The 14,763-nt window shown below is 42.0% G+C and overlaps 3 protein-coding genes across 15 annotated transcripts in view; 1 reads left to right on the top strand and 2 right to left on the bottom strand.

The window, feature by feature from the left end:
* The window catches only part of tyw1 (tRNA-yW synthesizing protein 1 homolog (S. cerevisiae)), a 42,324-nt gene extending 32,343 nt beyond the window's left edge, over positions 1-9,981 (bottom strand). For all 13 annotated transcript variants that reach the window (XR_004789763.1, XR_004789764.1, XM_035622544.2 and 10 more), the window contains exons 1-7: positions 9,825-9,981; positions 9,415-9,542; positions 9,109-9,240; positions 8,475-8,576; positions 5,063-5,257; positions 4,594-4,857; positions 3,461-3,583 (exon numbers count right to left, since the gene is read on the bottom strand). Coding sequence is in view for 11 of the 13 variants with exons in the window: in XM_035622544.2 (XP_035478437.1) it covers positions 3,461-3,583; positions 4,594-4,857; positions 5,063-5,257; positions 8,475-8,576; positions 9,109-9,240; positions 9,415-9,542; positions 9,825-9,888 (1,008 nt within the window). In the remaining 2 variants the exon portion in view is untranslated. The remainder of the gene's footprint in view (positions 1-3,460; positions 3,584-4,593; positions 4,858-5,062; positions 5,258-8,474; positions 8,577-9,108; positions 9,241-9,414; positions 9,543-9,824) is intronic.
* A 338-nt stretch (positions 9,982-10,319) lies between these two features.
* sbds (SBDS ribosome maturation factor) lies at positions 10,320-12,921 on the top strand. The gene is made up of 5 exons (XM_035622556.2): positions 10,320-10,531; positions 10,751-10,880; positions 10,997-11,197; positions 11,893-12,057; positions 12,313-12,921. The coding sequence occupies exons 1-5, from the start codon at positions 10,404-10,406 to the stop codon at positions 12,436-12,438; spliced, it is 750 nt and encodes a 249-aa protein (XP_035478449.1). The 5' UTR covers positions 10,320-10,403; the 3' UTR covers positions 12,439-12,921.
* Positions 12,922-13,360: 439 nt separating this feature from the next.
* Positions 13,361-14,679, bottom strand: LOC118299110 (claudin-9-like). The gene has a single exon (XM_035622557.2). It carries the CDS (start codon positions 14,458-14,460, stop codon positions 13,786-13,788), a length of 675 nt encoding a protein of 224 aa, XP_035478450.1. The 5' UTR covers positions 14,461-14,679; the 3' UTR covers positions 13,361-13,785.
* Between the last annotated feature and the right edge of the window lie 84 nt (positions 14,680-14,763).

Below are 14,763 nucleotides of genomic sequence, written 5' to 3'. Positions count from 1 at the left end.
CTGTCCCTGTGGTGTTTAGTGTGCGGCCCTGGTGATTCAACCTGGCCCCGGTCTCTGGTTCCCACCGCTCAGCCTTCACCCTCGCTCGAGAGCCCACAGACATCCAGTCATGCCCCAGCCTGTCTGGACGAACAGAACTGGGACATGTCACAGCCTTGTGCTGCGTTCTGGAGCCATGAAACGACATGGGGCTGATGCAGACGGACAGTGCATCAATAACACACGGTGAAGGCAGGTGATTAACGGACAAACATAAGGTTCGGTGGCCAAATAGAGGAATCATTTCAAAAAAGTGAAAGAAGAGAAGAGTACCAAATAAATAAATACAAATATCAATACTCAATAAAATAAACTATTATTCTTGTAAATATGTTTTGCATATTTACTATATTAAACCAATGGCTATGAGTTTAAGTAATACTGTCACAGTGCAGCTTAATTATTATACTAACTTAAGTACGTTAAAGGCTTGCAAATTTACATTTCAGTGGACAAAAACAAAAATACATTGGTCATGTATGTTTATAAATGCAAAAGTACTGAATTGTACTCAACACAGTTAATGCATCATTTCAACAGTTAATGCTACATGCAGTTCAGTCAAGATCCAAGATCCAGATCCAAAAAAGACTGACGATTTGGTCAGATTTGAAATATTAAACAAATTAGCCAAACCAATTAATTTGAGGCTAATATCAATATTTGAGAGTTATCAAAAATATAGTTTTCATTGTTTTTACACAATCCATAACATAAAAATATTGTAATTTTTTACATAATTATGTAAACTTTGTTGCAACCAAAAAATGTCGTTGCCACTGCTCTATGGAAGACAGATTTAAGAATGGTTTCACTCTTCCAAAAACATGTTTTACTTTTCTGCATTACAATTACCTTTTTTTATTTCTTTAACGGCTGATACATAAAGGGCAATACGAATAAAGCTGCCAATACATCAGGCCGGCCAATTCATTGATCTGGCTCTAGTGCAAATATACAAAAGTTTAACAGGACCACTTACGGCAAGGTCATATTCTGTGCATTCCCACGAGGTAACATGGTGGATGTGTTATGGCTATTTTGAATAGACAAACACAAACAAACTTTGCCATGAATAGTAGTGCACAACTGGAATGTAAAAATGCAAATTCTGAAAAACTGAGCAGTCTCCATTTTATTTAAATCAATAGAAGCCACGGACGGAAGCACACAGCAGTGCAATAAAAGCCAGATAGGTAGACTGCTGGGACATAAACAATGTGATCACAAGGACATAATCCTTAGCAATTAACTTGAGAACCATGTATCATCATTGACTCAAAGCGTGTGAATACAGACTCAGATAATAAGTAAGGTTTAGTTTCAGTTTGGTTGCAAAAAGGAGTGTCGATCATGTCGACGTGCAAAGAGAATTCATGCAAATGGCTTTAGAAGTGAAATAACAGTATGGTGCCGAGTATCACATGTTGCAGCTCTGCCTAAGACCGATGGGTCCAAGTTAACTGAGAGTCTCTGCCAACACCTAGTGGTCAAACACAGTCGAAGTGAGCTTCCATCTGGAGTTATTGTACAAAAGAAAGGAAGCTCAAGCATTTCAAAACCAGGTTATTGGTCTCCAGCTTCTTTTTCAATATAGCGGAGTAAATTGTATTCCCACTTTATAACATGAGACTGAATTCTAAAAGATCCAACAACATATGCAACAGTCTAGGTTATTAACAGTGAGTCACACAAAACAGATTAAACTCCAGGATCTCAGATGGTGCTCCATTGTAAATTAGCTAACTACTGTTTTCCAGTAAGGGGAATGTCCTCGTTCACACTTAATTTGCACCCTGGTTAAATACTTGCTGTCTCTTGGCAATAGCAAATATTTTAATGTAAAAGAACCAAAATACTGAAAACTATTTGCATCTTGCACCGCCTGCACTGTGAACTAATTATGCAAAAACAACACTAATTTGTTACCACAGACACTAAGCTAACTTGTCATCCTGACATCTAAGTGTGATGATACGAGTCACCGCATCAAAAAAAAAACGACAATTATACTTGTATGTAACAAGACAAGATATAAACTACTATTAAAATACATTTGCAGCAGGTTGCTTTCACAGATAGACAGGGATATATCCTCAGTGGGAATATCCTCAAGGACAATGACAATAAAAACTGAAGAAAAACAAAGTCTTAAACCATTGTCTCTTAAACGTTCTCTGCCATGATGTATAAACACAGTCATGTGGGATTTACAAGGCATCTGTCCAAACCTCGCAAAGCTTTCACAATATTTAGTAATATTAATGTTACAAAAGACGGGACAATCCCGTTGTTCAAGTCTAGTTCCTTGTCTGTGTGAGACATGAACACTTTGACTGCAATCCAGCACTTTAAGCACAACATTAACTCTGTCACGAAGCATTATTCATTCATGAGAGTAAACTTTAGGAACCAGAGCGGCTCCTGTCAACTGCAGTCAAATGAAACATATTGTCTGATTTCCACAATAAAACATTTTTTTCTTCTTCTTGTTATGACTCATATTTCCAGCTGAGACAAGAGTGTGGAGTAGGACATATTGCGGACAGACATTATTTAAAAGGGGCAAATATTTTTCAGACTTTGACATAAATGAAATCCATCAGGGGCATGTAAGGACTAATTTGTCAATCGACTACTATGACACATTCAAGATGTCCAGTACAGAATGACGAAAATTTGATAATATAGATAGACATCGAACATTGAAAAAAATATGGGGTTGGTTTTCACTCTGATTTCAAGTCCAATAGGACTTTTCCCAATGACCTACTGCTCAAAAGAACAGGTACATTACAGGGTTTGATGCCTATGTTTCCTTCCATTTGCTTTGCTCTTAATGCTCACTTCTTTTGCCCGGTCTATAAAAAGGGGACTGACAATTCCCCTTTTTTTATGCTTTCCTTGAGTCACTTGCTCCTCACAAGTCTGTGAAGTGGGCGTCCTCGCTATTACGCAAGCCTCCGCTTCTTGCCTTCCGGGGTCTGGTGTCTATCAACCCATCTGCTATCTCTCTTTCAGTGACAACACTTTTTTTTTCTTTACTCAACATACTTAGATTGGACTAAGGTGGCAGAAGATTAATGCGACGATGGTGCCCGTTTGTACACCTTAACGCGCAAACGCTGGAAATCCAGATTCCAGACTCCAGATTCAACAATCACCTTACTGTAAAACAATGAAGCAGGAAGCTACGGGCTTTTTATCTGCCTCATGTTCAAAAGTAGAAACATACAGTACATCTCTGAACGATCAATTGTAAACCAGGTTCCTGGTTTCCTGATGCTAGGGAAAGGTGGTCAACATTACCTTTTGTACAAAATCGTCAGCTAACCTGTAAAAGAACATGGTAACTGATGCTTTAAGAGAAACACATATATTACTAAAAGTGTTGTCGATCTGTTAGTGGATAGGGTCTGACCTTGGCTTTCTTGGCAATGTTTATGATGTTGCCCAGATCCTCCATGTCCACCACTGAACCTGACTTCTTCTCATCTTGCAGGCCTGACTCATCCTCGTCACTGCTGGATTCCATCAGATCTTCCTGAAACAAGAACGAAAAGAAGAAAAAACTAAGAAAAAAAAGGTCAAGGATATGGGGAGGAAGAAAAATGATTTCCCAAAGCAACAAGATTCACATATGTTCCAACCCGAAACCAATTAAAAAAGTGTCTGTCATTGAGCGAGGGAGCCCATATGGAAAGCATTTTTTGTACATCATTATCCTGGGCTGCCTGATTAAATAAGAAAACTACATATATTGCGTTTCAGAGGATTTATTACAATGCATGCCCGGTGTTGAAGCTTTTGATTGAGCAGCGCATGAGCTGTACAATGGGTAGATAAATCACAATGATGGTCCCCTCGCAACAGTTCTCAGCTGGCCTTGGTTCCAGTTGAATGTCACCTCTGCAAAGTGCACAGGGTGTTGCAGACATAAGGGGAAGAAGTCTCAGCTGGAGTTGGCTCCGAGGTGCCCGCGACCATGACAACCAGTCATCCGTGTGCACTGTGATCCGTATGAAAAACTGTGCATGTGTATATGGATCGTATGTCTGTGTTTGTATTTGCCTTATTGTGAAATCTGTCATTTCAATGATTCACTTCTGACCAGTGCACTTTGTCCTTCAAAAACAAGGCTCCTGAGTCTTGTGATAGTGCACTACTTAATTTCGTTAAAATCCTGAAGAACATAGCCGTGTGCTTTTGTTTCCAGTTTTAACACTGCTGAGTGCCACTCACATTGGGCCATGCAAATCCTTTCAAATCCTGTTATCGAAACTGTGAATCACAACAACTTTAGGCAGAGGTCAGGAGAGCATTTCAGACAGGTTTTTTGTCCAAGAATAACATGGACAGACAACTCGCTGATTACCTAACATGTACAAAGTGGCTGTCTGTGTGAGAACGCACACAAAATCTAGGATGACCCATGGACAGTACCAACTATGCTGTCCTCTAACCTTTTAATGTCCATTTTTCTGTCTGTCCAATAAAACCTTTATCCATATCTAAATTTTGGTATTTAATCAATGGGTCATCCCAAGTCATTACCTCAGAGTTGGCCTTTTCCTCCACCACCTGCTCCTCTTTTCTCGTATTCTTACAGGAGGCTCCAGTTTTGCAGTCCCCGCGGCAGCCCTTCTTCTCGCCCTTGGCCAGGGCCTGCAGCCGGTTCAGGAACTTGACCTTCCAGGCCAGGAAGTCTGCCTGGATGCTGCCATTACGGCTTTTCACCACATTACAGTCGCCCTCTCCCCTGGTCATGATCCGCATGCCACTCAGCATCCAAAGCCACTTGTCCACATTCTTACCCACCTGTAAACAGAACCGCTGGTTAAATGCGATTTAATCAAACACAGTTTGTTCATGCTTGGGTTTTGGAAGTTGTAGTTGGTGAATGCTGTGGTGAATGTGAGGTCAAGTTTGGAGACAGACTATGTTTTTTTAAAGTATTTTTTGAAGCATATGACAAAACAGCATTCGTATTCTGACAGAACTTAATAGGGAAAACATTTATCACCGTGTTATAGTGGCCATCGTAGACAGAGTTGCCAAGACCGAACACTGCATATCTGAGGCCTTTGAGGAAGGTCTTCCCATATCGGAAATCAGTGGATGCCTCTTCCAGCCACTTACAGAACCACTCAGCATTCTCTGTGGGCTGTCCATCGGTGTATGTGGCCACAAGAAACACGCAGACCGACTTACTGGTGCACTGAATTGAGACATGAAAACAGCAGAAGACAGTGAGAAACTGTGCAGTGGGAGCATCTCAGCAAACACAAAGTCAGGATACCTTTGTAAATGTAGGATTTCTTGAACAAAGATATTTCTTCTTCATACTTTGAACAACAAAATATTAATTTGGACATGAGGAACACATTGATTGAATAAGCCTGACCACTATGGAGCAGAAAGGAGACACCAAAACAAACTTGGTCTTCTGACAAATGAACAAGTTGCTCCAGGGAACATGACGTTCAGCAATCATTACTTAAGGAAGCTTTGCGATAAATAATTAGACCAAATTGATTCTGCCTAATCATCCCTAAAACTAGCAATTTCAGGCAAAAGGGCAGCAGAATATCTCTTTTACTAAATTTAAAGTAGGTGAACATTCTCTCCTCGGGCCTGTGCAAATAAACAGAAAACCTCAGACGAAAGGCATCTGCCTTGTCTCATGTCTAACAGGGTCTAAGTTGGCGTCTTGACCAGCAGCCAGCCAGTGAGAGTCAGTGCACTGAGGTTCAGCTGCATCGAAGGAGTGGCTGGTGCCTGCGGCCTTTTTCCTTCTCAGTTTCCTTTCCATCACAGAAGACTTTATTACTGTCCCGTTGAATAAATGCCTATTTACTCTCCTCCTGTGTAGCAGCCAAACAATCTCCTATTCATCTCTCAATGCACCGTACCACACGGCGCCTGTGCCCACAAAACATAAAAGGGGAACACTGATGATAATCCATCTTCCTTTCAGATGAGCAGGATTAGGGGAACATGTTTGTTCTGTGCCAGCTGTTGAAGAATCAAATCAGCGAAAAATGGAAGCGAGGCTGAGAGGCAACGTTACAGAACTTAAGGATTACTGTATTGTTTGTTGTTGGGCTTTCAATTATTTACTTTCATTTATTATACTTTGATTAATTCTGGTCTAATTAAGCCTTGCCCCCTAAGTAAACGTTTCAAGGTCTTATCTGCTTGAAGTTAGATTTAGATATTTAATTGACAGCCCCGAGCAACCTCTGGCTGCAGTTATACAGCAGGCTTATCAATTAATTAACAGTGCTGCAACAATTAATCGATTAATCAATTAGTTAATGATTACTAAATGAATCGGCAACTATTTTGAGTAATCGGTTAAAGTAGTTTTTATGGAAAAACATGTCCAAATTCCCTGATTTCAGCTTCTTACATGTGAATCTTTTCTGGTTTCTTTGCTCCTCTATGACAGTAAACTGAATATCTTTAGTGTGTGGACAAAACATCATCTTGGGGTTTGGGAAGCACAATCTACATTTTTCTCCATTTTACAACATTTTATGGACCAAACAACTAATGGATTAATTGAGAAAATAGTCGACAGATAGATATTAAAAAAAAAACCTGAAACCTTTTCTGCTATGGTTAAATGAAGAATCAAGGAACCTCTAACAGACAATGCAGGAAGGCAGAACAGACATTTAAAAGGTTTTTGAGATTCATTGTACACTTATCAGCATGAAATCAAAGAAACATGTACTTTTCTAATCAAAATGCTAAATAAGGTCTCTCTGCTCCCACCATCCATTTTAATAACACAAATGATGTGATTGGTACTCTGCCTAACCAGACGGCTGAATCCTCCCCAGAGAGACGTGAGGAATTTCTAAATTACCTGAATAATAAAACAGCAGAGATCAGCAGCACTGATTAAAACATAGAGCTTGATATTGAATTGAGCTCATCCTCAACATTAACCCATTTCAGGGAAATCTCTCAGTCAGCCCTGTTTGCAATTTCTAAATCATCCACCATCCCTTCAGTTTCACTTGGTTTTTAAAAGCTGTATCTCAGAAAGATGGTGGACATATCCTAATCATAATTAACTGCTCTCATTTTACTGGTTCTCCCCTTCCAAACAAGAAACCATTTTTATTGAAAATCCTCTAATATCCTTTATGGAAAAACAACACAATCTTTGAAAATGTTCAACCTGGATTCTTCTCTGTATCTACGCAGCACCGAGAAAGACCCGGTCAAAGTCACCAATAAACTGCTGCTAGCAGCCGACTCAGGCCAGTAATTCAATTCAAAGTCCATGACCTCAGCTCAGACTCTGATAAGGTGAACCATAATATCTTAATCAGCCATCTGAAGAGTTTAGGGGGTCCCCTCATACGAATAATCTTGCTTAGCCATGACATTGCTTTCGATTGCTACGTGGATGACACCCAATTATCTGTCCTGATGAAGCCCGGTTCCACGGATGTATCCTGTAATATGTTCTGCATAACTGAAATTAAAAATTGGATGTCCAAAAACTTCCTGCAGTTGAATGACTCCAAATAAGAGGTAGTTATTATCTGCTGTGTAGCCAGAGCAAAAGAAGCATTCATAATGTCTCCTCTACTCAGGGTGCCTTATCCAATTACGTTCGAAAAGAGGCTCACAACATTCAGTGTTATTTTTGATTCAGAATTGTCTTTTGATGCTCAAGTGACTAAAGTGGTGCAGTTCAGCTTTGTGCAACCGTGATAGTTGCGCCAGATCAAGTACTTTCTGTTCTCCGGTGACCTAATTCACCCATGGCTTTATCTTTTCCAGACTCGACTACGGCAAAGCACTCAATTCTGGTATCAGCAGGCAAATCTTCCAAAGACTGGCAGCTTATTCATAACGCTGCCGCCACACTTTTAACAAGCACTAAGAGAAAAACATCCACATTACACCAAGCGTCCTTTACTTGCCTCCTGTGGGTTTTAGAGTGGAATTTTAAGATTTTACTGCCTTAAATTGGTGTGGCTCCTTCCTACACCTGTAATTCGCTGATTGTCTATGAGCCTGATCACTGTTTGAGGTCCTCTGGCAGCGCCCCCCCAAAAACAACAGGCCGCACCACAATGGCATTGCTGTTTGTAAATATCACTCTTCGACACCCTAAGAGACGTGTAGGAGGGTGAGGCCGCAACTCCACGGCCTTGGCCTAGTGGTTAGTGTGTCAGACTCCCATACCGGGGGTCCCAGTCTAGGCCCAGTCAGAGCGGTAAAATCACAACAACAATTAAGGGAAAAACAAACTTTCTCCAACAAAATTGCTGACTGCCCCTTTCAATGGTTGTTGATAGTTTTATCTTAAATTCTGGTTCTTTGTTTTTTATTTCAAATGTTATTGTTAGAAACTCTTTGCAACTTCCTTTTAGAAACATATAATATAAGTTTATCATTATTGTGTTTACCTCATCAGCAAGTTGATCATCTGGATCGTAGTCTCTCATGTCAGTCACCTCAGCTGGTATCCCCAAAGTTTTCACCTCCTCCGACAACTCGTTTGCGAAGCCCTGAACGAATGAGAAGTCTCCGTTGATGCTCCTCAGACATGTGAGACATGTGAAGACGCACCAGTCTTGAACTAATCAATCACAACTGGAATCTCCCTTTTATGAGAGAAATTTAGCTTTACAACGGTTTTATACATTGCTATGGTGCAACAGGTTCATCTGTATAGCCATGGATTTAATCCTACTTATGTGAAACTTCTGATTTTTGACACTGTGGCAGAAACTGCTTATATTCAGCAAGCCTCATTTAGTGGTGTTGAGACACTCAACTGTGTTACTTTGAACAGTTTTTTTTAACATTTTGCCTTCTCCTGTTGACACAAATTTAGTCAGGTAGAATATATACACCATTGACTGCATCCCTGGATTGCACACCAATATATAGCATCATCTTGTCTATATATGCACATTGTGAGATGGATTGATGGATGGATGGATGGATGGTTTGATGGATGGATTAACTTTATTGATCCCAAACTGGGAAATTCCAGTCAGGGAGGACATTTACATTTTCAGTAAACAACATCTCTACCTTTGCTGTTCCAGTTTGTGAGCCAAAGAAGATTCTAACTCCTGACACATGAACCACAGTGTCTCTGTCCGAGCGGTCGCTGTTCGTCACAGCTTTGTAGACCAGTGGGCCGACATCCTCGGAGAAGCTTTTCTAAAAACATGCAAAAGGAAGACATGCAAGATCTTGACAAAGTTGAGAAACGTGAGCAGTGCCTCAACATTCTCCCAGAGGATCCTGACAAAATCTAAAAAATCTAAAAAAAAAAAACATGACAGGTGTGAGTGAATGGGGGTGTGGGGGGGGTATCAGCAAGACACCATTCACCTTCTTCAGTGCCATCTTCAGCGAGAACCAGATCCCAAAGACAAGTGCAGCAGCTGAGTACAAGTACAGCCTGTTGTGCCATACCGACAGGAAATAGCTCTCACCGGGGCTGTGCTCGTCCTGAGAGACTGTGTGTGGGGGGGGGGGGGGGAGAGAAGTCACCAGACTGAGTCCTCTGTTCGACAGAGACGTTATTAAACACCGCCACGCGTGCACAACACAATGCAAAGCGTGACTGCTCCAGCAGACAGTCGTTAACGCGACAGCGGGGTCATAATTGACCCAGGTGCAGGTCACCTGCAGTAAATTGAAGGCGGGTGCCTGACTAGCTGTACGTGTTAGCTAGCTGTGTTACCGGCCTTCGCTAAAACATGACGTGAAGTTCGTGAGTTCCGTCCGATGCGCCTCACCTTCGATGTCCGAGGTCGACACTGGTGTAAGGAAAAGTAAAACAACGAGCAAGAAATTCAGCATCGCTGCAAATTGTACACACTCAGTCGTCAGGAGCTTGTGTTGTGTGCGACCATGTTGTTTGGCCCCAGTGCATGCCGGGAAGTGTAGTTCTTTCTATTACGGACGCACTAGCAAGTCTCCACTATAAACATTCAAAGCAGAAAAGTAAATCGACTCCTTGGCAAAAATCCCCGATCCAACAGTTTGTTTTCTGTTGGTGTAAATATGCGTGATTGATTTTTGTTTTGAATTATTACCCAATTTATTGATATTTTGCCGACGTCTCTTTAAATAACTTTGTTTGTACATGTAGTTCGTGTCATACTGTGGCATCTTTTATTCTTTGCAAAATATAATCGAAAATGTAATCGAATCGTTTCATACATAATTTTTAGACTATTTTCAATTATCCATGGTCACTAGCGGAACCGTCGTCCATCGTGGGCGTTTCACGGGGGACACTGATTGAGAGCGCACTCGGAGACTTCTCGTTCGCTACGTCCTGGACAGACTCTTCTGTCTGTTTCGATATTAATATGTCGATATTTACGCCAACAAACCAGATCAGGCTGACGAATGTGGCGGTGGTGCGGATGAAAAAGGGAGGGAAGCGGTTTGAGATCGCCTGCTACAAGAATAAAGTGGTGAACTGGAGAGCAGGAGCGTGAGTAACGTCCAGTGCTAACACCCGTAATGTTCACAGGAGTTTACTAAACAGTTACCAAAAGACCGCGTTTAGTATCTGTTACATTTAACGGACACTTGCTATTTGATCTGGTCTGTCGGTTTAACGCCTGTTGACGCTTCATTCAGCCAAATAAGCGGAAAAAAGAAGAGCAAGGACGAATTCGTCAGAATGTCCAAACTTTGTGTTTTCTTCCAGAGAGAAGGACCTGGACGAGGTTTTGCAGACACACTCTGTTTTCGTCAATGTGTCCAAGGGTCAGGTGGCAAAGAAGGATGATTTGACCAAAGCGTTTGAGACAGACGATCTGACTGAAATCTGTAAACAGGTGAGAAACTGTCCCTCAAAGTTTCCCTGACTGCTGCCGTCGAGGTCCTGTGCAGTGTCACCCCCTGACCTCTGATCCCCTGTTTGTCTTCGCCTGTTTCTGCATGTGATGGACAGATCCTGACCAAAGGAGAACTCCAGGTGTCAGACAAGGAGAGGCACTCTCAGCTGGAGACGATGTTCAGGGACATTGCGACCATCGTGGCGGAGAAGTGTGTCAACCCTGAGACCAAGAGGCCCTACACAGTCAATCTGATCGAGCGGGCGATGAAGGACATCCACTACTCTGTCAAGGCCAACAAAAGCACTAAGCAGCAGGTGAGGAGACACGCGTCTCTGATTTGCTTTTGTCATGATTATTAATGAGTGAGTTCCCCGTGTTTGCATACTGCATACATATATATTCAAGCTGGGATTCAAACCCAGGACCTTCTTGTGAGCGGACAGTTTTAACCACTGCCTTCAGCCACCACAGATACATTTATTCATATCTGTCGGAGACTACAAAGGATGGATACACACTGACAGCTACTGTATGTCCACTAATATATAAATACAGTATGATGTATCTTGTTGTCTCAGCCACAGTGGGATCTTTCTAGCCAGTTATCTTTGAATATATTGGTTGTTGCTCACCCCAGCTAAGTGGATCCCACTGCAATTTAATTTAAATCAAAAAATATCAATATTTTACTTAAAGTCTAGTATATAAGTATTAATGACATGTGACAGAAAACTTCTTGTTGGTGTCGAAACCTGGACAAATCAGCTGTTACCATTTGAAGATTTAGTCAAATAGAAACATAAAGGTGATGTATGTATAGTTGACAGTGATGCTTTTCATACAACACTCAGGTTTTTAGTGTTGTTGACATGATCAGGTTTTGGCACACATGTGGCGACCACCTGTAAATTGTTTATGCTGCAGAATCAAACCGTGAGAGTCTATGGTGGGTTTTTATTCCTTCACTTTGCTCAGTGATGATCGGTTGGTAATTTCGTTCCGTTTCCAGGCTCTGGAAGTGATCCGGCAGCTGAAGGAGACCATGGAGATCCAGAGAGCCCACATGAGGCTGCGGTTGGTGCTGCCAGCCAAAGAGGCCAAGAGGCTGAAAGAGAAGCTGAAACCGCTCCTGCAGGTCGTGGAGAGTGAAGACTTTGATGAGGAGCTGGAAATGGTGAGGAACGCGAAGGCTTGTTTTGTGAGCAACAGTCTCTACGGTCATTGAATAATCCAAATAGGTTTTCACGTCTTGTGGATCTCTGCAGTGCGAAGTGGCAACCAGACATTTGCTAAATTCTCCTGAATTTATGTTTGTTTTTCTAAAATCACAAGATCCAGTGTGACCTCTCCCTCCTGTTTTGTACAATTTGAATTTCCACCGTGTTAGCTGATGTCTTTGTTTCTCTTCTGTGGCTCCTTCCACCCTCAGGTGTGTTTGGTGGATCCTGGCTGCTACAGGGAGATCGATGAGCTGATCCGCTGTGAGACTAAAGGCCGAGGCTCTCTGGAGGTTCTCAGTCTGAAGGATGTGGAGGAGGGAGATGAGAAATTTTAGTCACCCAACCAGTTGGGACTCTGCACCTTATCTAGATATATGCTTCACTGTGGCACACCAACTGCAAACTCATGTAACTGATAGAAGATAATATATTAATGATCACATTCATACTGACTTCAGCCATTTGTATTTCCAAACTTCTCTATGTGATCTAGGTGATCATGTATTTGACTAATAATGCTTAGTTTAATTTGCATCCTCTGAGGAATTTGTTTTGAAAATACATTTGAACCTTTATACCTTAACTCACAGGTCACTAAATGAATATGATTTATCTCAATGCAGATCTGTATTGATTCATTTATTCAGTTTTATATAATTCTAGTACATCTGGACAAAGTCTTTTCTGCCTCTCCTTATACTTTTTCGTGCCATGTAGTCATGCTCAATATCCCAATTTTATGGAATGATTTCTTTAACCCAATAATTATATTTTGTCATAATAAGTTTGCTCTGTTACAAATAAATATTTAACGGAAATATTTTTCTTTTCTTTCTTTTTCATTATACAGAAATACTGTTCATTATGTATTGTAGCTGGAAGGCTTTGAAACATCAAAACGATTCGATTTTTTTAATTTGCTAAATAAAAGCAGGAAACACATAGAAAACCAGATGGAATGACTGCAGACAGACCTTGGTCATCAGTTCACATTAACAGAGTTAGTTATTATTATTTTTTTATTTATTTATTTTTTTTTCATTTTTATTTTTTTAACAAAACTTACAGTTTCACATCTGATAATTTTTCAGTCTATGGTGCATAGTATGTAAAGGTTTCCCCTTTTCCATTACAAGAATAACACGTCATCACCATCAGTACATGTTTCGGAATCACTGATCTTCAGTGATATTACCTCCAATGTGACATAATGAGTTAAAACACTGCATGAATAAAATCAAATTACTAAGCAAATGCTCCTTTTCAGTGCTTTATTGCACAGGGTCCTTTTGTGCAGAGGAACTTAACTCGGGTTAAAACATTTTTCCACTCAACAAACCAAACAAATACCAAACTGCATTACTCTAATATAGTGCAATACAGGTACAGTATGTAACGTTGGGATCAGCAGATTGTTCAGTGTGTTAGCTTCAATAAGATTTAAAGTAACAACTTACACCTCCATAATGATAAACTGTTGTTTACCGCGGTCCTCTGTAAATAAACCTGGTGAAATGACACATTACTATGCTTCTGCTTTCTAATGTTGAATTCATGCACATAGTTAAACCAGTGTATCATTACTCAACATGTGCAGCCAGAGTTTTTCTTCTGCTGTTAAATCGATCCACAGCCAGTTGACAGATGAGCGATGATCCATTTGAATCCCTCACACATTCTCCTCAGATCGGTTCTGACCTGCGTTCATACTGGCTGTGTGTGAACGTAGTTCTGTTGATCCTGCTCAGCGGGTGAGTTCCCTCCTCCTCTACGTTTGGGTACCTGCTCTCTATGGGCGGCTGTGCCTGCCTCTCACTTGTGGGGCACCTGGTGGTGAGGAACACCCCCCCGACCAGCATCAGAGCAATGGAGATCCATCCAAGGTACAGTGCGGGTCCCCAGTCTCTTCTCAGCAGCTCAGCGCCCTCCAGTGGCTGACTGCTGTGGTGGCACGTCCAGGCTGTGGGAACCAGCAGCAGGATCCCAGACAAAACAAAGAGACTGCCAGAAAACACTTTGACCTGGCCTCGCCTCGGGAACCACACTGCCCCCACTGCACTAATCACCACAGCGAAAAGACCAGCTCCGATGGCCGCCATGATGAGGGCCCTCCACGTCCGGAAGCTTCCAGAGAGGGACATGAGAGATTGGTAGAAGGAGCAGTGCAGGCTGCCATCGTGGGCCAAGTCCCAGTGATCCCATTCCAGCCACACCCCGTCCCAGTAGGCAGGCAGACTGGCTGTGGTGTTGTCCAGGGTCCCACTCACCTTCCATAGGGCCAGGCAGCGTGTCAGGACGGCACAAATCCATCCCCCGAAGGCCAGACCGAGGGCAGCGAGCTCCAGCTGCCGCTCCATGACTCCAGGCCTGCCTGCTCTTCCTCTTCACTGCAGGCCCGACTGCCTGACCAGAAACAGCTGGCAGCGGAGCGCACTGGGGTGGGGTGTTATTCTAACGTGTGTGCATGAGTCAGGCGGAGACAATTTGAGTATGTGTGTGCGCCTGTCTGGTTTGCATGTCTATTCAGAGAGGAGAAACCAGTTCTTTGGTATTCATGAAAAGAAGAAGGCACGGCAAGAGAAATCCCTCTGTTTGCTCTGCCATGGTTTCAAAACAATCCCTTTCTCCCAGTTGTGTTGCGGGGGGGGGGGGGGGGGGGG

The sequence above is a fragment of the Scophthalmus maximus genome, chromosome 11 (assembly GCF_022379125.1).
Source record: "Scophthalmus maximus strain ysfricsl-2021 chromosome 11, ASM2237912v1, whole genome shotgun sequence".
Taxonomy (NCBI): domain Eukaryota; kingdom Metazoa; phylum Chordata; class Actinopteri; order Pleuronectiformes; family Scophthalmidae; genus Scophthalmus; species Scophthalmus maximus.
Note: the sequence above shows the minus strand (reverse complement) of the source record. Positions and strands in the feature narration are given on the sequence as shown.

Coding starts and splice junctions, on each gene's coding strand:
- sbds (XM_035622556.2), top strand. CDS start 10,404: ATGTCGATATTTACGCCAACAAACCAGATCAGGCTGACGAATGTGGCG. Junction 10,532..10,750: donor GTGAACTGGAGAGCAGGAGC/GTGAGTAACGTC, acceptor GTTTTCTTCCAG/AGAGAAGGACCTGGACGAGG. Junction 12,058..12,312: donor TTGATGAGGAGCTGGAAATG/GTGAGGAACGCG, acceptor TTCCACCCTCAG/GTGTGTTTGGTGGATCCTGG.
- LOC118299110 (XM_035622557.2), bottom strand. CDS start 14,460: ATGGAGCGGCAGCTGGAGCTCGCTGCCCTCGGTCTGGCCTTCGGGGGA.